Source organism: Lathamus discolor, chromosome 2, assembly GCF_037157495.1.
Source record: "Lathamus discolor isolate bLatDis1 chromosome 2, bLatDis1.hap1, whole genome shotgun sequence".
In the NCBI taxonomy this organism is placed as follows: Eukaryota; Metazoa; Chordata; class Aves; order Psittaciformes; family Psittacidae; genus Lathamus; species Lathamus discolor.
The window spans coordinates 138315204-138338160 of record NC_088885.1 but is presented as its reverse complement, the minus strand read 5'-3'; the positions used below and the strand labels follow the sequence as shown (position 1 = coordinate 138338160).

The window sequence follows — 22957 nt, the reverse complement described above, 5'->3', positions numbered from 1 at the left end:
GACTTGATTTTAAAAATATTTTTTAAAATACAGTACAAATCCTGATTATAAAATATTACAAAATACAGTGTGTACAGGCAATAACTGCATTGGGCAAAACAACAGGAATTCAGATTTTATGACTTTTTTTCAGGCAGCTGATCAAAAAAAAACCAATTCTCAGAAATGCTTCTAACTTTGCTAAACTGATACTATATTTCCTTCCTACTATATATAGGGAACAACAACTGTCCAATAAGACCTTGCAGACATCAGCTCTTGCATGGGCATGTTGCATAACGCTGTGCTGTGTCACGGACACAATAATCAGCTTAGTTCACCACTTTGCAGTGTTGCTAAGCCACAGCAAAGGAACAGTTCAATTTTTTAGAAACTTCTTTTAATGTCTAAGAGTGTAGAGTATGGTGCTATAAGACATTAAATGTTGGCACTTGCTAACACATCATGAAAATGATTTAAGGAATTTCCCATTCAAAAGTTCAGCTAAAATTAATTACTTTTTTTTTTTGTCTAACAGACCAACAGAGCAGTAAGTGTGAAAAACCACTCTCTGGATTCATACTGATTGCTGTGATTTTCTTTGGAATCAGATATAATTCTGAGAAAATGCAATTCTGGTTTTTATTCCTTAAAAGGTTAAAATAATCTCACTGAAACTGAACAGTTACCTTCAATTCAAGTAAACAATTAAGAAGCATAAAGAAAAAAAACCAAAACCAACCAAAACACCTGCTGCCTTCTTTCTTCCAACCTCAAATAAAAGCAGAGTAACTTCCAGAAATTACCTGTTTCTGTAATGGTCAATATTGAAGCTTTCTATTTTACATTTGATTTTGGTATAGACATCCTGCATATCCACTGAGGCACTGAGATCTTCCACTTCACTGACAACACAAACTTCTGCAATAGACAAAGAACAAAATGATTAATCGGAAACTTGTCAGGTTTTAATCTATTTTTTGAGTGAAGTGTCACACTGATAGGAGCAAAAAAAAAAAAAAACCACCCTAGAATCAAAATCTTTCTATACAAAAGTGCATAAACTTGTAGGGTTTAGTTCAGGTGTTCACAGCATAATTCCTGAAAAATCATAAAAAAATATTTGCCAAGATACTTACTCTAACAATATTTGACATTTCTGTGTCTCAAAAATTAGTTTTTTTTTAAATCAAAGATTCATGTACATCTCTCTGAAAATTACTTTTAATCATTATTCTCCTTATTTATTCATATTTCTATGAGTAACAACGTTAATTGCTAAGCAACAGCATTTCCTAACAAAAAATCCCCAACATAATTTCAAGTCCTGCAGTACATTTACAGAATCTGAGTTCCTTTCAAAAAACTACTGTTCAGATGATAATCTGGTTCTAATAATGAAGAAAAAAGAGAAGGTTTGTACCACACATATTTCTTGTTTCAACACAAAAGTTGAAACTTCTACTTGAACTCTATATTAAACTTCCTATGACTTTAAGGATTATACTATGATGGTTATGTTAAATTTATATTTGAAGTTATCAATAAAAAATTGCATGTCTATGCATGGACAAAAACAAAACAGTACTAAATCGAATAAAAATGAAATATGATTGCTTCTAAGGCAATAAACACAGCACTCAAGTAAAACAACAAACTTATCTCCAATTTAATATAATAATTATTCCACAAAGGGGAAGTTCATGCTGAAGAACAGTACTGAATTCAGATTACGTGCAGTAACCTAACTACAGTTTGTTGCTCTAGTTTAAAAATAGATCTAACCCATTATTTCTGCATTTCAGTGTTTAATATTGTTAAGAAATGCCCTGAATAGTTAATACTGTGCTGTAAAATAACGTATGGATTTTAAAATAGTATACTATAGGAAAAAAAATGCTAAATACCTGTGCCATTATTTCTAGGATCAGGAGCAAACAATTTTATAGTAATTTTTGGCAACATCCACTGCATCCATAGGCTGACACGTCCACTTGAGACTCCGATATTACTTGTTGTTTGTTCCAGTGTAATGGAGTCTGAGAACGGAGAATCATCACCACCCTGAAGAGAATCACCCTATAAAACAAATGGAACAGCTGAAGAAAAAAAGAGTATTCCTTTTCACCACTCCTTTTTTCTTATGTCTAAATGCCACTTTTGAACATTTCTGTTATTTAAAAAGGTGATTGTCACTTGCAATGTTCTTAAATATATGCTACATTGACAAATGAGCTTGTAGACGCTTCTGTACCATCAATTATCTCTGTTCATTCCCTAAAACATTAAGGACTCAACAAAAAAGACACAAAGATTAATGTTTTCAGGGAAGGATCAAGACAAATGAAAGCTTAAATGAAAATCCTGTTACAGGGGCTTATCAAAGCCCTGCAGGCATGTCCTGATAGTTCTTGATGGCGCATCTGAAATATCAGCAATGGGACTTCATCCTGCTCTTTAGCTGGAATCTGCTGCCTCCAAATAGGAAAGGAAAAATGCAAACATGTAATTTGTCATCGGCTCCTAGTGTTTACAGCCTATTAAACTGAATGCAATGGACACATATGTCACTAATATCAATCAGAAGCCATTAAAAATTCATCAGCATCTTCACTTGCAACTCCACCAAGTGTGGAGTGTTTACTTCATTATTCAAGCACAAAAGGAAAGGACCAGGGTATTGTCACTTGGATCCATTAAGGCCAAGTTGTTTCTAAGATTTAGAGACCAATAATCACCCGAAATCTTAACTTTTATTGAAGGTGAGGGGGATTAGGAATTGTAATTTATGATGATCGACATGTTCAGGAATTTTGAGATTTATCTCATGACTGAGACAATGTCTACGGAAGGCACCCTGGAATCTGATCTACACAGAAAGCATTGCAGGTTGACTGAATCTGTTTTAACCTTTCAGGCAAGAAATTACAGCGCACTTGCTTAAACTTCAGATATCCCAGAAAAGCTTACTTCTGGTAGCGAAGTTTAAAATCTGACAATACTTGAGTCATTCTGCTGTCTAAGACTGTAGAACTTGCCCAAACCAAATGAACATTTCTTGGCTCATATGGAAGCATTTATGTTGATAAATCACATTTTCAATCAACTCAAACCTACAGTTTAATTATAGGATTTCTATCATGTATACATGTTCTCTTACCACCAACCTAACCCTAAGAGAAGACAAGAAGGTAGCTTAAGATCTTACAAAAGTTTTGCATAAAACCCATTATGACTTCGGGCTATCTGACATACACCAGATAGAACATCTGACAATGCGCTCCTAGAGTTTACTGCATAATGAAGAATATGAGCATTTTTAACACTTTTTTTTTCAGAGAAACACTGAAACACAGCTTCTGCTTTATGCCTTCAGCTTTATATCACTCAAATTAACATTCACTGATTATTTTTCTTGTCCCAGTAAAACTCTTAGAGAAAACGGAGAGAAACAGCAAATGACCTTTACCCTTGAAAACCTCAGGGATACTTAGTATAATTGGTAAGAAACCATCCACACTGTCAGTAGCTGAAATAGAGATATTCATTCATACAAGGAAAGGAGAGCTTGTACAACTAACGTATGTACGTTACTGGAAAATAATACCTAAACATAAGATTACAATATCTGGACCAGTTCAAATGATGTAATATGAAGTGTTGAAATGAAAATTAATATTCAATTCAGCTTCAATTATCTATGGTAATGGTGGCTTTACATTAATCAAAATACATGGTAGAAACCAGGTACACTTCCATTTATTTTTACATTTATTCTTTAAGCCATTATTGCTTAGCGCTCTGAACAAACTACCTGTAGAGCCATAGGCGACCATCTGTCCCAGTTTCAGCTGGGAAAGAGTTAATTTTCTTCCTGGTATAGTGCTCTGTTTTGGCTTTAGTCTGACAATAATGTTGATAACACACCAACATTTTAGTTGCTGCTAAGTAATGCTTACCCTAAATCAAAGAATTCTCAGCTTCCCATGCTCTGCCAGTGAGGAGGGGCACAAGAAGCTGGGAGGGAGCAGACAGGACACCGGACCCAAACTAGCCAAAGAGACACTGCATACTATAGAACATCATGCTTATTATATAAACTGAGGGGAGTTTGCTGGAGGGTGGTGAACACTGCTCAGGGACTGGCTGGGTATTAGTCAGCAATTGTGTTACCTCGCTCTTCACTATTAATACTGCTACTATTATTATATTGTACTTTATATCAATTATTACACTGTTCTTGTCTCAACCCACAGGCTTTACCTTCCTTCCAATTCTCTTCCCCACAGCATGCAAGTGCATGCATGGGGCTGCATGCTGCTTAGTTGCCCACTGGGGTTAAACCACAACACCATCTTTGAAAACTGTTAGATCCAGAGATGTAAAAGTTAGCTGCTGCTAATATCAGGTTTCTTGGTTTCTGTCTCCTCATCTCACTCTTGAAAGTGAATGAAAGAAATCAGGCCATAGCTCTGTAAGACAAACCTTAAGGCTCAGTACTGATGGAGTGAGATGCTATATAGCACTGTAATGCTCATTCCATGGTGATATTACACAATTCAAAAAATAAATATCCTATTCTCATCAATGAAGTTTTAAGGAAAATCAGTGGTATTTCCATAATATTATACATATTTTATTATAAGCTTGTGCATTTTTTAAAAATCATCATAGCTAGATTAGAAGCAAACTGCAACACGTTATATGGACTGAGAAATTAGATTTTGCTTTATGAAATGTCATTCAAATGTTGATGAGCTTTTGCTCTTCAGATACCATTTGTGAAGAGGAAAACAAAGAAATATGAGTCCAATTCTAACTTTACCATGCTTCAGGACAATTAATCCATCTAACGGTGTCTTTTCATTATGAATGTAACTAGCTAGGACATAATTCGGGTATGTGCAAAATATACCCTGATAGTTTCTAGAATGAAAGCTTCTGTTTCCAAATATTAAGTAGTTCAGCTTTTTAAATCTCTAGGATTAGAGATTAGTGCTATTATTACTAATAATCAGTGGCTGGGGAACAGCAAATTAAAAAATGCCTGTTTTTTCAAACTTCAGACTGATCTGAAGCGGCTGGACGAGGACGATAAGGGTAAGAGTAAGATTAATCAGAAAGAAATCACAGTTGTCTGTACATGAAGGAGCCACCCAAAGACAATTTCACAGAATCACAGAATTGTTCCGTTTGGAAGGGACCTCTGGAGATCACGTAGTCCGATCTGCTGCCAAGCCACTGCCACCTAGAGCAGGTTATGCAGGTTTTGAATTTCTCCATAGGAGACTCCATGACCCTCCTGAGCAGCCTGTTCCAGTGCTCTGCCACCCTCAATGTAAACAAGTTCTTTCCCACATTGAGGTTAAACTTTTTCTGTTTTAGTTTATGGCCACTGCTCCTCATCCTGTTGCTGGGCACTGAAACACCCTCTTGGTCTTCTCCAGACTAAATAGGCCCACCTCCAGCAGTCTCTCTGAGCCCTCTTAGCTCAGATCCTCAGATGGATTTCACAGGACATCAAGAAATGGAAGCCAATTATTTAAACCTAATAAATTATTAATTATTATTTTATATAAAGTACCCTGTGGTGTCCTCCTCTTTTTTTTTTTTTTTTTTTTTTTAACAGCTGGAGTATTTTTCAAGTTCTTTCTCTACTTCAGACAACACTCCAGACACTTAATTTGCCAAACTGTATCTTACAGACTGTGATGGAGGGGGTGGGAAACATAGTCAGTCTCCTCCTTGCCTTCCACACACACCCTCACTCTCCCACTGGACATGCTCCAAAATGCTTTTTGTATGAAAACTGACTTTGTTCTAAAAGTTTGGCAGGTCTTTACATTTCTGATAGTTAAAAAAAGAAAACAATAGTAAATGAAAGGGTATGCAAATACACACTGCCACCATGGCAAGTTTTGCATTTTATAATTGGTTTCTTTTATTTTCGCAATTTAATGTCTTCAGATGTTTTATGCATTTTGTTAACTTTTCTTCTTCATAGAGAGCTGGTTTTGTTTAGCGGTTTGAGCATACAGATAACTTTGTTCTGTAGAAAACTGACGCTTAATTTTCCCACACTTTTCTTTAAGTTTAGTTTTCTGAAGATATTAAATGCTGTACTATGCTTCTCAGAGAATCTTCCAGTTGACAATTTTGGCACAAAGTTACTTATAACAGTATTTGTGAGATTCGTGAAGAACTGCATGTATCTAGCATAACCCCAGGCATATATAAAAAGCAAACTAACCCAGGAATGTGCAATCAAATTTAAAAGGAGTAAATCTTGAATTTTAGGGAGTGTGGTTCCCTACCAACTTCCAAGCTTATTAAATCTACAAAGTTTACAAAAATAAAACATTTACCAGTACAGGCACAGATGTATCATTAGAAATTGCTTCCTCCTTTTCTAAATACATAATGCAATAGACCATGTATCTGATATGCTATAACCAAAAAATTCACAGGTGAGGACAGTGGCCAACATGCTTGCAGTTTCTGTTACTATTGCTGAAGCTAAGCATTCACTGGCTTCATTCCAATGATGTTTGCGATGCTGATGATTGTCTGATTTGCAGATGTTTCTCACACTTCAATTTCTGTAGCATGTGAGGCGGCTTTATTAAATCATATTCAAAATGTGTAGCACACAACTGCATAGCTGTAGAACAAAGCTTCATTTAGTCAATGCAAGTAAGGCCTCCACATGCACGTATTTCTGGAAGTGAACTTGAAAAAGAAAAGCAGTCCTTGAATTTCAAAGTCAAAGGAGGATGTTGATACAGAACAACGTTACCAGAAATAAAGGAATTTGTGAACCTCTGGACACAAACAGAGGCAGAGTAAGCTGGGGGTCAGACACCTGGACCTGCAATTGCCAGGGTTTTGGAAGCTGTTCTATCACAGAGCCGACAAGTCCTTGCCAGGGTCTCAACTTGTGTCCACTACTGCTAGCTAGCTTGACAGCATAGCTCTAATTGCAGTAAGCTGAGGCTTTCAGCGATAACCTCTTCTTCACAGTGTGCCAGCTGCAGAGCTTATCAACAGACATCCCCAGCTGCTCAACACCATGTTCCCAGCAGCAGTTCCTGGGTTACTGGCTCCACCCAACCCCGACTTCAACAGTTCAATGTGAACATACTCTCTGATATTTTTCTGTCATTCAAACATATGTAAACAGTTGAACTGGACCAGTCTTTTTCTCAGTGGCAGAAGCACTGCAGATGCTCCTCCAGAGGCAGATACTGCTATATGGCTATCCTTTGGGAGCTGAAAAATGAAGCAACTGCATTTCTTCTTAGCCTTCTGTTCATGGTACTGTAACCAGAACCACTGGACAGCCACAGGGGCTGAAAAACGGATGGTCTGCAGTAGCTGATGTCTTTTTTCCTCTTTTTTTTTTTTTAGCAAGGTCGAATTCTTAGGAATTTTTTGCAGTGCAAAACTAAGAAACTGAAGCGAGAAGAGTCTGTGCTCTTGTTTCTCATGCAGTTTCAATTTTCATTTTGGATTTTCAGCACCCAGCATGGTATTGTTAAATATGTTTATGCATTAATTTTCTGCTCTGTTTCCCAATCTGCAGAAAAATCAAGCCAGAGTCAGAAACCCTGAACTATTTTCCCACAACTTCTCATGCCAAGTCCTAAAATATACAATTTAATTCTTTCACCAATTGTTGCAAATTGACCAATATACAGAGTTTATTTTCTTAGCAGAATTTATCTTTGTTCATCAGGAAGATCCAAACATATGAGGCCTTCATCCTTGGCCTGCCTACAGCTCAGGGATGATCACAGTTTGGCCACACTAATGCTATGCCTTATCAAAATAACTCCTGCGTTCTTGCTCAATCACTGAGTTTCCCCAAGGACTAAACACTTCTACCACTGTTTGTACTTAAGTAAACAGTAACAAGTGGCCTGTTGTAGTCTGTACTACCTTTGCTTTTGCTGTTCCAAGGAAGGATGGTAAAAATGATTAACTGTTTGTAGCCCTCCAGCACTTCAACCTCTCACTCATGTTTTCCCGTCTTACCACCACCCAGACTAAAATTCAGTAAGTTAGGTAGCTTTACCCACACAGGTGCTCACTATCAACTTGTCAGCATGAAACAAATTACACAGAGTTTAAAATATAAATCATCTATAGATAATGTAAACAAATTACTTTTTTAACTGTTTAATATAAACATCTGTGAGAGTCTGCTTTCTTCCGATTCATTTATAGCAAGTCCACTGCAGCTGAAAGAAGCTTTAAAAATAATCATTTGTCTCCCACCATACAGAATAACATTAACTGTAAAAATCTCTAACCATAGGAAAAAATACACCTATCACAGCAGAGTATTGTTGTTTGACAGACTTCAAGGTTTAAAAACATAGGAACATATAAACAAAATACAGATGCTGATGAACTTCTGAAAAATCTCCGTAAGTCAAAACTGCAGAAATAAATATTATTAATCACTCTATATACTTCATTGCTGCTCAGCAGTAATGACTATAAAATATACAGCTGCAAGGCTGATTGTGGCTGGTGTACTCGATTTTTATACATTACCTCCCCTATTTCCTTAACTTAAAAAATTGTTACAACAGTCTGAAAACAAGTTTTAGTTTAAAAATACAGGATGGTATTTTCCAAATCAAACAACATGGACCTGGATTTGCACCCATTGACTTCCTTGCGGGAAACATTAGACCGATACTAGATACCTTCAAATTTCTAAAAACCAAAATACATATAAGTAATCAGTACTACCATTTTAAAAAGAGTGTAAAGATATAAAGTACACAGTATTTCAAGAGATTTAAAGTATTTTTCTCTTTCACTGAGGATTTGCAAGTTGTTTTCAGACTTGTCAGTATCAAGACAGCAATCAACCACGGTTTTGTTGGTGTTAGGTCTCCTGGCCAGTAAGTGCCTGCACTATAACCGCCTCATCTGTTTTTATTGCTCCCTTGATGGAATTCAGAGTCTGTGAGAAGGGAAAGGAGTGGTTTCGTTCCAACTAGCAGCAAAACCACAGAAAGTGATAAATGAGACCCAGGAAAAATGGTAGAATGCCGCTTCATTCTCAGTTGGCTTTGCCTTCTTTCCCCTCTAGTGTTCACTGAAAGCATGCCTTTTTACAGTCATCCTCTGCTTCCATGCACCACCACGTATTAACCTGGTCATCCAACTAGGTGACTCACCTCATTCAAACTGGTACCTTGACATAAAATTAGTCCTAAGAGTAAACGGATAATATTTTTTTTAATTTGTTTTGTTTAAAACCTGTCTTTGATAATAAGAAAGCACTAGGTCAAGACAACATTAGATGTTATATCCCATAACAATCCAATCATTCAGATGAATCCTCCACTGGATAACCCTTCTTTTTCATCATATGGTATCAGTAAGCTTTTTCAAGACCGACATCAAAGGTGGTCTTAAAGTGTAAACATTGACTCACAAATTCATAAATATGATAGTACCCATAAATTGAAACACAGCATTTTTTAGCTAGTAATCTTACAGGAATCTAAACTCTGGCTTGACTTCCCATGAGAATGAATCTCTCCAAGTGTGGGGTTTTTTTCAGTCACGGTAATTCAAAACCTTCGCATTTCTCTTTTATTTTTTATACTGTTAATTAAAGACCTTGTACACCCGACATACTGTTTTTATTTTAATCACCTCAATACAACTAATATTACCATCCAGTTAACCAGAAATGGAATAAAATTCTTCTCAGCTTCCAAGCCAAAAATACTAGCCTCCTTCTTGAACAACCCTGTGAATCTTTTCCTGACAATATAAAAATTACCCTTTTAATCCTTATTTTCAATTTCTTACAAAGAACTTCTCACAATCTCAAATATCTGTCCATGCATACATTCTCCTACCTCACTGTCTCCATTAAGCAACTTACACCTGCCTCATTATGCTTTTCTGTCTGTGCACTCATATATCCCTTGTGCTGGCTGTTCCTTCTGGACTGCCTTCCTAACCACAGACAGAACACTTTAGGCTGATAGCTCTGAATGGTAATGATAGATAGGAGTTCTATTCCTCAGTCTTTCTGTCATATGAACTATGGCTTCATGCAAACATTTTCTCCTGCTTGTACCTTTCTTCCTCCTTCTATGTCTTTAATAATATCCTCAGACCATGGTCAATTTTTAAACTTATTTATCCTGTCTAAGCACAATGATACATTTCTTTCAGAGCAATTTTCAAATCTCAGTTGTTAAGTGCTATGTCAACTCTAAGCCTCCTATTGTGAAAAAGATCCAATATTAATGCCATGTGTCTTAATATAACTTTCTATTTGAAGAAAATTGAAATGATGGTGTTGGTTTTAGAGTGAAGAAGACAGAACGTAAATTCTAACATTGCCCTTTGATGGCTAATTCACCAAACTTCATTTAGAGCAGGAGAAAAGTTAGATAGCTAGTGCAGAACATTTGTTGAGAATGGGAAGAAAATTAAATAAATGGTTTTTGCAAAGGGGTAGGGTATGAATGCTAAACTTGGAGCTATATTACCAAAATAGTCTTGGTAACATATGGATTAAAACAATTACTGAATCACTTTCAAATAATGCTTCAAGTACAGCATGTGCTCCAAATAGTGCTGTCTATATAGAGGGTCAAAACCAAATAGTTATTTATAAAACCGGTGGTTTCTGAATTAATGAAAAAGGGATTTGATGTGAGTAGGTGGAAAACCACTATTTTTGTGGCCATATTGTTTTCTAACTATTATTGCTTACCTTCAATTCTGTATCCATGGCAAAATTTTTCAGAATTGAGATCACATACACATAGAACACATCAAGCCCAATGTTATCTACATAACCTAGAAACATTTTAATGAAATGACTTAAGAACTGAAACTCTAGCTCAAACACCTTTTAATGACAGTTACCCCTCTGTGTGTGTGTGTGTGTGCGTGTGTGTGATGCATATAAAAAGTAAGCATTAGTAATCACCATTTAATTTTCTCCAAACCCAGGAGTTAATATAAACCATACACAGGGTGAAAGCAATCCCAGTCAAATGTTGTTGAATATGTAATTGCACTCAGTGTTCAAACTGCTGTGTATTTGCTGTCTTCCAGAAGTGCTCTATGAGGTGCCCCCAAAAATGCTATGTTTATCCTAAAAATGAAGCCCAGTCTCACAGAGCAGTCTCCCTGCATTTTAATAGCTTCATGTTAAGAATGAAGCGCTGCGTATGTACAACACACCACTGATACAAATTCAACTCATCCTACACATTTTTGTCTCTCTCTTGGAGCACAAACAAGGCCAACTCATTATTCTAACTAGTAAGCCTGACAGGGGTACTAAGAAAATCACAAATACTAGGCCTGTTCAGTTGCACAGCCTCCTATGACCCACGTATTCCACTATGTATCAGCTACCTGGTGACTCACAGCTAATGATACTCAAGGATAAAGTTTAACACTGTACTGATGCTGGAAAAAGAATCAGCCCTCTTTCCTCGGCATGTCAGAGAAGAACACCTTCCCATGCCTCAAAACAGTATTTTACAGTCTTGGGCACACACAGAGATTAAGATCAGGTACCAGATTTCTTCAGGCAGTTATGCAGTGCTGTAAACTAGAGAGCAGAAATACATAAAACCAAGGGGCCAATCTTGCTTGCATTTGAAGACACATATCCAAATTCTTACTTTTTTTTATGAAAGCCTACCTCTGTAGTGGTCCCAATATCAGCTGATGGGCTGTACGTGCTGGTATCTGGTGGAGCAGTACCAACACTACTCTTAACTGGAGAGCTAGGAGGAGCAGGTCCTGTCATGGTTTCAGCATACACGGATGATTGATAGAGAATTCCTTTCCTCTGAATTTTATTCCAAACTTTAGTTGTGATCTCAGCCAGTTCATACAGAAGTTGCACCTAAAAGAAAAAAGAAAAACCCAACCTTTTCTAAGATGAAGCTTTCCTTAAAGGGGTGAAGAAAAATAAGTGTCCTCCACTGAGATTGAGAATGCAGCAAAAATGAACTTCTCACCATTTATGGTGTTCTGATAAGCAACTACATTGCAACTAAAATAATTATTTTACTGTAACATCAGTTACAGCATAGTGACTGTGATAAAAATAATCTGTGCTTTCTCTAAACATATGGTATGTAGCTCAAACCCATAACCAATAACATGGTCTTGTAAAAATTTACTAATATCTATTTTGACAAGTTAATAAAGGCAATTTATAGTACATTTCATATGTATAGGTACTGCCTCAAGAAAAAGGAAAATATTAAAAGTTTATGATATATTAACAATGCAAGAATTATGCATTTAAATAGTATTAAAATAATGATCACACACAGCATATGAAACTGTTCCATTTTTGGAAGAATATCCACTATCAAACTCAATTGTCTCCTGGCATATGTCATTCCAATATTCAGAAACACACTGTTTAACTTGCACATTGTTTGACTCAGATCTAAGATATTTACACAAGTTTTTGTAAATAAGCATTAATCACAGATTTTGTATGACAACACACTGCAATATACTGTATAAAACAAGCTCAGAGAAAACTGCAAACAATATATAAGCAGATCCACAGCTGGATACCATACCCAACTTGCCATTATAAAAAATGGAAATTCTCATATTTATAAGAACTTTAAGCCTCAGGACACATCTACTCTATGAAGCTGGCTTCTTATGTGGGCAGAACAGATGCAGAAAAACACTGTTGTCAATCTACATTTGACACAAAACAGTACTTGATTTTGTGCGTGAGAATGTGTGATGAAGTCTCAAAGTACACGCTACAGTTCTTTCTTCAGAGGTACAGTGCTGGAATTTTATAAAAACCTTCTTAATTCATCTTGGATTTTCTTTTGAAGTTTCAAGGCTTACAATGAGCAGGTCATACACTCCTTTGACAGAATTTTTCCTTAAAGGACATAAACTTCTTAGTACACTTTTTGTCTTTGTATACAGAGCAATCTACAGAGAAACAATAACTGGCTGTGGCAAAAAGTTCTTTTAGTTATCCGTTAAGATATTTTCTGTCTGCCGCACTCTGATATGCACTGGTAACCTTTAAATTACTAATTGCAAATTTCTAAGTTTTCCCGAGTCTTTTCCATGTAACACCGGAAGATCAACTAATAATGTCCATCTGATTGACTAAGTAATATAACATTAACTGGTGTTGACACTTTGCTGGCAAAAGAGTCTCTAGAAAATTAATAGGATACAGGCACATATCCAAATCATACATGCTCACAACCCCTCTCGCCTCCTCTCCCCCAAATATTTTTGGTCAAGAAACCAGAGGATAATTTCAGCTATACTTGTCTTCATGAAGCAGGGCTTCCAGAAATTTAATTATGCTACTGTTCTCAAAGGCACAAAATAACACAAAAGAAGGAGCTTGTGTGTTTATATACATACTCATATGCAAGGTAAAGAGGTTTGTCATTGGGTAATCCAACACTTAAGAGTTTAAATTCTTAGTGAGGCTGCAACAGTCATAATAATTAAATAACTACTTATGTTATCTCTTAAAATTGCTCGGGTTAGAATCTTTGCAGGCACCCGAAGCAGTGGCTATTTCAGACAGCAGTAGCCATCTCTCCAAATATTGCCAGCAACCAGACAGCAAGCAGTATGACACTAATATTCCACCCTCCTCCAAAACCAGAGGCAAAACAAGTTTACCAGTTAAAAATGGCACACTTTGATAATTTTCATGGAGATATGTTAAAAAGTAAAAAATACTAAAAATGCTCACACGAAATCCTCATGAAAACAAAAAAGAAGGCACAAGTCTGCATGCTAGTAAAGTTTTAAAACTTCAGATAATGAGCTAAAGTTATATCTTGGATTATTTTTAATCCACTTAATTTTATTCCATTGGTTGTTACTCATTAAATGTAAAAATGGAAGGATTTCTGCTTCTCCTGTTGCCTGAAGTTTTTCAAGTGATTAGTCTCAGTATTTTGAAAATCCATTTCTGATTTTATTAGAAGAGCTAACGTAAGTGTAAGGCCTCTTGCCTTTATAAGTATTTCTTAGCATAACAGTTAATATATAATAATTATTTTTAGTACGCTCTATTCAAAAGAAGAAAAATGGTATGACAAAAATAGGAATAACTCTGCCAGTATTTGTTAAGAAAAGTTTCCCTCTCAGGCTGCTTCTACTCCCTCCCTAGCAAAACCACACATAACTCAGTAAGACCCCACTGACTACTTGGCAAAAATCTCTGAAGTTCAGTATGTTACAGCATTTTATACTTAAAAAATAACACATTACTACAAAATTGAAAATTATAACAAAAGACAATATCCTGGCAATTCTGCACACTGGAAATATCTCTTGACTTTAACAATCATCAGAACACGGTTTCCTATTAAATCATAATAGTCATATAGTAAAATACTTCACCTTTGTTGCCACTTAAATTCACTAAGTATCACCTCCTTTAAGGCTGTCATCTATGGACAAAATACAGTACATCATTCTAAAGAATCAAATTTCATATTCTATTATGAATTTGTAACTATCGAATGCTGTTTATGTAATTGTATTTTCCATATTCTGTTCTTGAACATCTGGTTAAAGACAACTGATGCTGGGTTAGGTTTTCCCCCCCCCCTCGCATGCGTAAAGCAGAAAGAACAAGCAAGACAGATATAAGGCAGAAAGGACAGTTCAAGAACCTTTGCTAAATGCCAGTAATTTGTCCTCACCCTTTTGGTCACCATAATACTGCAGTAAATGAGTAATACCACGGTGTGCAGAGGAAAGAATATCCTTCAAGACAACAATATATGGTCTGATATTCTATGATACAATTTCACAGTAACATATCACTATACCCGTAATATGATCTACACAGAGCTTACAATTTAAACTTTTAGAACAAATATTTTTGCATTGTTTGCAAAATGACTATGATCACACTTTGAAGCTTGAAAATGTATTTTACTTGCTCCATTTTTCTTTTTAATTTGCACCTTAGATTTGGATAAGACTTCCACTTACAAGTTAATACTATTGATGTATTATGTATATTAGCCACGAGTAATCCTTTTGGAGATTTAAAAAAAAATCGGAGTTGATCAGACAGTTTGCTGGAATTTCACTGAGAGCGTATTGATCAAATGTAGCAAGCTATTTTTCTACAGTGTGTTTACAAATTCTCTAAATAGCTGCGATATCAAGATTAATCTTGACAGCTCTATGAAAATTAATACAGAACAAGGCAGGTTTACAAAGGCTGTGAAATTATTCATTGCATGTAATGAAAATACCACAAAGTTACAAAATAAATGTACTTTAAATATAAATATATATCTTTAAATGTAAATTGTCAGCAAAAACATAATTTTGCCCTTTCCTATTTATACACTTCTAACACAGTGACAACCCTTTATGTGTGCAAACATATCTCTCATACATTCTGAGTAGATCTTATTGAGGCTGCTCAATTTTAATTTGGTATGTCCAGTGAGCAATCTCACTCTACCACTCCTCCTACTGAGTGGAGCCTACCTGGTGCGGAAGACAACGGCATAAACAAATGAGTCAGAAATAACTTGTATGGAAAGTAGTGAACAGGGAGGGAGATCACACATTAAGGGTAAAATAAATACATAGTTTAAATCACTTGTTTCATTCATAGAACATGGAATGAGGCAAGCGAAAAACTGCATGCAACTGAGAAACATATTGTAATGCGTACACGCAGGGAATAACATTAAAATTCCAACAGCCACCTTAGCTTTAGTATTCCCAGACCTAGGCCATAGGTCCATAAATCTTTACAAATGTGATGTGCGGTCAATCAGATCAAAATTATAATTGTAAGAAAGAACACAAGCTCTTTCCCTTTCCTTCCATTAACTGAAGCAATGAATAGTCCATTTTGTCCATAAGGTCCTTTGAAAGATCTTACCCATGGCTAAAACTTCAGAGCAGCTTACGAATGCAGACCCCTACTCACACCTCAAAAGATTTGCAGTTCCCAAGAAGAGTATTCTCTTCAGCACTGCTGGAAACATTGCAGCTGTCAGGAATGCATTCTGAGTTGCAGTAAAGATTACTCAAAATTTTGCATAGAAATCCTACTCTATTTGGAACTACAGCAAACTTGATCCAAGTCAGTAAAATACAGGGTGCACTTCCCGAAAATCTAGCAGCATCTCTGCCTTTTAATAAACATAACTGAGGTCGTAACTTTTGTTTACACACATTCATCTTTATACTATTGTCTGCCTACAAAACATTTTCTGCTCGAAGAAATGTTAGTTCTATGAAAATGCGGTAAAAAATTACATTAAACCACTTCAATGTATGAATTCACAGTGACAGCAGAACAGCATTTAATGGTACATCTGCAATTCATTTCACTCCATCAGCCAGAAGATGCATTTATACTGTAGCTATTACATTTTGAGAAGAGTTTAAATTACAAAACTTGAGAGAGCTTCAAAGCAAATCTTAATCTAAGCACCTTGATCTTGATGGATTTTTAAAAAAATAAGATAGAACTTCTTCCACAAAAGGCATAACAATTGCACTTAAATCAAGTTATTTTTAATTTCCTTTCATAAATCAATTAAATGTACGAACCTGGGGGTTGGAGCATTTTATTTCAAGGGACTCAAGGTCGACATGGAGGCAGACAACAAATGAGTGTCTGGATTCTGGCCCCGAAGCAGGCAGTTTCTGTGAAGTGACAGCTAAAGTCGAAGTACAGCCCATTGGTTCCACTAAATTAAGTGTCATCTGTTGCCCAAGAAGAGTATATACACTGAAATGATGCAGACTAATAGTCCATGGAAAAGCATCACCTAATGATTAAAAAGAAGGAGAAACAGTTAAATAATTGCATAATAAAAAAGTACGCTATCATTTTCTCGAAACTCATTAAAAGGATTATCCTAAAACCCCTCAGAAGTCAGAAAAATCAACAATCATTAAATTGATCTCAATCTCTCACAAATGTAATTCAACCATCAATTCCATTTTATACCTCAAAGTCTAAGCAATAGCAACAAGTTTCTTACAACTTTCTAAAAATTGAAATCCATTGGTAATTTTAACCCCAAGACTGTTAACAAACATATACCACATAGTCTTTAAAGAACTCTTTTTGCATTATACCATTTTCCTCAAACTGAAGAATGTCCAGAAACCACTCCCCACTTATTTCAGCATACAGATGGCAGAGGCAGTTCTTTCCATTACATACTCATGTTTGTTTACAGGTTTTATCACTAAAAAATTTCTTCCACAAATTCACAGCTTGCATCCAAAGAGAGGGGTGCCACAGAGTAAAGCCCATCCCAGTGCACTGCTCAGGTAAATAAGACCTTGATCACAGTACACCTCTTTCTATTGCTTCTACTTAACTTCCTAGGAACAGAATGGTGATGGATTTTGTAAAACCAAATTACTGTAGACACACATGAGCATTTTGTTTCTTATATGTAGGAGGGACCCTACCCAGAGAAGTGCCTGGCAGCTTACCATGAAACATTATCAAGAATAATATGTGAGAGAATTGGCAGTGTCCAGCTGAATTACAAGAAGCCTGAAACTTTGGTACAATCAGTTTTCTTTAGATTGCCAGTAGATGGGAGTTTCAAAAGCAGGATCACAGAGAGAAGTATCTGGGTAAGTCTTGAAAAGACCACCAGGAATTCGTTTTAGTGAAGGAAAATCTTCCACAGACTATGGAAACATGATGGCAGGTACCCACCAAAGCTGCTTGATCACTCCCCTCCTCAACCGGATAGGGAAGAGAAAAATATGACAAAAAGCTTCATGGGCTGCAGGTGGATATCTTCTCCACTTGCAGTCCTCCCCACTACCAAAACCTTGCCACATAAAATCAATAGAATCCCACATATGATAAATGGGTCACAGAGAAGCTCTGCAAGAGATGCTGAACTAAAGCTCAAAGCATGCTCAGCAGAAGTGAGGAAAATGAGATAGTGAGAGACATGTGGGCAATTCTCATTTTACCTGAAACTTTTTCTTGCACAACAATTATTTCAGGTTTCAGGCTTGTTTGTTTTTTGAGGTTTTTTTTCCCTCTAAAGGAAATTTTCATAATCCCATTTATCAGATTTGCTGCTGAGGAAGTTGGGCCTCTCTGGTCTCCACTTAAAATGACAGAGAGCCTCTGCCCAGCATGCGAATTTTCTGTCCACCAAGAGGAATTTCCTGACCCAATTCAAAGTAACATCAGAGTGGCGGAATGCAGTCCCAGATCCAAACACAGCAGGATGTGAGCATCCACAAATCTCAGCCTGGTCTGAAACAGCCTTCCTCTTTGTACAAAGTACAGTCGCTTGGAGGAAGAGAAGGAGAGAAGTTCTCCTTCCTAAATCAAAATTCAGAAGATTATTTGGCATGAGGTTTTATTGTTCAAGATTTGGGCCTGGAGTCATGGGTAGGAAAAGTCCAAATTAATCTAATAACCCAAAGCATGGGAGCCAGTCTTGAGAATCAGAACAGAAAATGACAGACAAATACAATGGGATGGGCATCTGGAGTCTCACAGGGCAACAAAGAATTCTAACCAGTATATTTAAAAGGTATATGGAGAGTTGTTTGCTGCCTGGTGTGGCCAACAGTCAACACTGTCCTGCTGAGAAATCACAACACTAAGAAATGGCACAAATTGTTAACAGTGATTATTTAAAAGAAAGTCTAGAAAGGTTTTGAGACTAAATTAAAGCTGGATCTAAACTCTTTTTACTGTATTATTTTAGTAATAGTTTTATTGTTTCTTCCACAGGTGGCACTGCAATAAACGTACATGGTCAAGAGCATATATCAGAAGACTCTGTGTGTCTCATTCTAAGAAACTAGAAACTTCAGTAGTTTATTTTGAAGCTATTACATACTGAAAATTCAGCTCAACCAAATTAACTTGAAATATTTTGGAAAGGGTTCACATTAGAAATTTTAAAGTAGCTAGTGAGCTGTATTTTTTCCAAGTTCAGTCAGCCAAGAAATACAAAATACTAATTGTAATAGATGGAAAAAATTCAAACGTGAAGTCAATTCTAATGACATGTTTTTAATTACCATGCATGAACTTTGTTGTTTTGGTTTTTTCTGTACCCGGCACAGTAATTTACATTGTTTCTATTTCACGGATTAGAAAGAAAGAATCTCCAAGGAAAATACCAAATGTTAATTCTGTTGTGCTACATTCATTATCTACCTTAAAAGGAAAACACCAATCAAATTTTATCCATGCATGTAAACCTCAGTACACTGAACAATCACTGTAGTAAAGATACGGCAAATTTAGAACTACAAAATTCCCTCTAATGTCACAGAATCACAGAATCACAGAATCCCAAGGGTTGGAAGGGACCTAAAAAGATCATCTAGTCCAACCCCCCTGCAAGAGCAGGGTAACCTACAGTACATCACACAGGAACTTGTCCAGGCGGGCCTTGAATATCTCCAGTGTAGGAGACTCCACAACCCCCCTGGGCAACCTGTTCCAGTGCTCTGTCACTCTTACAGTAAAGAAGTTCTTCCTGATGTTAACGTGGAACTTCCTATGCTCCAGTTTACACCCATTGCCCCTTGTCCTATCACTGGATATCACTGAAAAAAGCCTCGCTCCATCATCCTGACACCTACCCTTTACATATTTGTAAACATTGATGAGGTCACCCCTCAGTCTCCTCTTCTCCAAGCTAAAGAGACCCAGCTCCCTCAGCCTCTCCTCATAAGGGAGATGTTCCACTCCCTTAATCATCTTTGTGGCTCTGCGCTGGACTCCTTCAAGCAATTCCCTGTCCTTCTTGAATTGAGGGGCCCAGAACTGGACACAATATTCCAGATGCGGCCTCACCAAGGCTGAGTAGAGGGGGAGGAGAACCTCTCTTGACCTACTAACCACTCCCTTTCTAATGCACCCTAAGATGCCATTTGCCTTCTTGGCCACAAGAGCACATTGCTGGCTCATGGTCATCCTCCTATCCACCAGGACCCCCAGGTCCCTTTCCCGTTCACTACTTTCCAGCAGGTCAACCCCCAACCTGTACTGGTACATGGGGTTGTTCTTCCCCAGATGCAAGACTCTACACTTGCCCTTGTTAAATTTCATCAAGTTTCTCCCCGCCCAACTCTCCAGCCTGTCCAGGTCTCGCTGAATGGCAGCACAGTCCTCTGGTGTGTCAGCCACTCCTCCCAGTTTTGTGTCATCAGCAAACTTGCTGAGGGTGCACTCAGTTCCCTCATCCAGGTCATTGATGAAAATATTAAACAGCACCGGTCCCAGCACCGACCCCTGAGGAACTCCACTAGTCACAGACCTCCAGCTAGATTCTGCGCCATTGACCACAACTCTCTGCCTTCTTCCTTTCAACCAGTTCTCGATCCACCTCACTACTTGATCGTCAAGCCCACACTTCCTTAGCTTATCTATGAGGATGCTGTGGGAGACAGTATCAAATGCCTTACTGAAATCAAGAAAAACTACATCTACCGCTCTACCATCATCCCTCCACCTAGTCACTTCCTCATAGAAGGCTATAAGGTTGGTCATACATGACTTCCCCCTCATAAAACCATGTTGGCTGTTCTTAATGACCCCCTCATCCTTGATATGCCTAGTGATGGAGTCAAGAATAAGTTGTTCCATCACCTTTCCAGGGATGGAGGTAAGGCTGACCGGTCTATAATTACCCGGGTCCTCCTTCTTGCCCTTCTTATAGATTGGTGTGACCTTTGCCATCCGCCAATCCTCAGGCACCTCGCCCGTTTCCCACGACTTACCAAAGATGATGGAAAGTGGCCTAGCAATGACCTCCGCCAGCTCCCTCAGCACCCGTGGGTGCATTCCATCCGGACCCATCGATTTACAGATGTCCAGATTGCATAGCTGATCCCTAACCCAATCCTCATCTACCAAAGCAAACTCCTCCTTTGTCCTGACTCCTTCTGGGGCTATAGAAATCCGGGGCCCTCGGGGAGAGTCTGCAGGAGTAAAGACAGAGGCAAAGAAGGCATTCAGCACCTCTGCCTTCTTTATATCCTCTGTCTCCAGGGTACCCACTTCGTTCAGCAGTGGGCCTATATTGCCTCTTGTGTTAGTTTTATTTGCTATGTATTTGAAGAAGCCCTTTCTATTGTCTTTAACCCGACTAGCAAGATTGAGTTCCAAGGAGGCCTTAGCTGTCCTAATTGCCTCCCTACATCCTCTAACAACTGTCCTATATTCCTCCCAAGCGGCCAGCCCCTCCTTCCATAATCCATAGATTCTCCTTTTCCACTTGAGTTTGCCCAGCAGCTCCTTGTTTAACCACGCCGGTCTCCTAGATCCCTTACTTGACTTCCTACTCATTGGGACGCTCCGATCCTGAGCTTGGAAGAAGCGGTCCTTGAATGCTAACCAACTATCTTGAGCCCCTTTACCGCCTAGTACACTTTCCCATGAGACTTCCCTTAGCAGTTGACTGAAGAGGCCAAAGTTGGCCCTTCGGAAATCCAGAACTGTGGCTTTGCTAGGTATTCTATTCCTCCCACACAGGATCCTAAACTCCACCATCTCATGGTCACTGCAGCCAAGGCTGCCATTGACCGTCACCACTTCGACCAAACCCTCCTTGTTGGCGAGTACTAAATCTAGCAGCGCTGCTCCCCTAGTTGGTACGTCCACCATTTGCATTAAGAAATTATCATCAATGCACTCGAGGAACCTCCTAGACTGTGAATGACTGGCTGTGTGAGTCTTCCAGCAAATATCGGGGTAATTAAAGTCCCCCACGACGACTAAGGCATGTAGTCGCGAGGCTACTTCCAGTTGCCTGTAGAAAGCCTCATCAACTCCTTCGTGCTGATCAGGAGGTCTGTAATAGACCCCCACAACTGTATCACCCGTGCCAGTCATCAATTACCTCTTCTTCAGTTCCATACAAACTATGAGACCATTCTAAAATTATACTGGAACTAATCACCCGATAAATCCTTATTTTGTGATTGAAACTGTGTTTCCTTTTATTCATAAAAAAAACCCAACAAAACAAAAAAACAAAACAAACAAAAAAAAAACCCACACGGAAAAACAAAACCAACCATCAGTGTGCACTCGCAGCCCAGAAAGCCAACCGTATCCTGGGCTGCATCAAAAGAAGCGTGACCAGCAGGTCAAAGGAGGTGATCCTGCCCCTCTACTCTGCTCTTGTGAGACCTCACTTGCAGTATTGTGTGCAGTTCTGGTGTCCTCAACATAAAAAGGACATGGAACTGCTGGAACAAGTCCAGAGGAGGGCCATGAGGATGATCAGGGGACTGGAGCACCTCCCGTATGAAGACAGGCTGAGGAAGTTGGGGCTGTTCAGCCTGGAGAAGAGAAGGCTGCGTGGAGACCTAATAGCAGCCTTCCAGTATCTGAAGGGGGCCTATAGCGATGCTGGAGAGGAACTCTTCATTAGGGACTGTAGTGACAGGACAAGGGGTAATGGGTTAAAACTTAAACAGGGGAAGTTTAGATTGGATATAAGGAGGAAGTTCTTTACTGTCAGGGTGGTGAGGCACTGGAATCGGTTGCCCAGGGAGGTTGTGAATGCTCCATCCCTGGCAGTGTTCAAGGACAGGTTGGGGAGAGCCTTGGGTTGCACGGTTTAGTGTGAGGTGTCCCTGCCCATGGCAGGGGGGTTGGAACTAGATGATCTTAAGGTCCTTTCCAACCCTGACTATTCTATGATTCTGTAACTCCTGAACTACCGCTCTCATAGATCAGTATTTTTAAATTTTTCAAGCATCATTACTGACAAAAAAAAAAAAAAAAAAGTGTTCATTAAGATATTTCAACTGCTTTGATAACTTCTTAAATATATAAATACCACTTTCGGATCTTTGGCAGCTGACTGACCCAGTCATCAGACAAGTTGCAAAGAACTGGCATTCATCATTTATCTGCTATTTCCAACAGTTGAACAAGACTCCCTTCCTACAGAGT

At 38.1% G+C, this 22957-nt stretch overlaps 1 protein-coding gene across 1 annotated transcript in view; it reads right to left on the bottom strand.

Moving 5' to 3' along the window:
• Positions 1-22957, bottom strand: part of VPS13B (vacuolar protein sorting 13 homolog B) — a 439495-nt gene that overhangs the window by 191918 nt on the left and 224620 nt on the right. The window contains exons 24-27 of the mRNA XM_065668694.1: positions 16594-16814; positions 11681-11887; positions 1887-2058; positions 786-900 (exon numbers count right to left, since the gene is read on the bottom strand). Coding sequence (XP_065524766.1) covers positions 786-900; positions 1887-2058; positions 11681-11887; positions 16594-16814 — 715 coding nt within the window. The remainder of the gene's footprint in view (positions 1-785; positions 901-1886; positions 2059-11680; positions 11888-16593; positions 16815-22957) is intronic.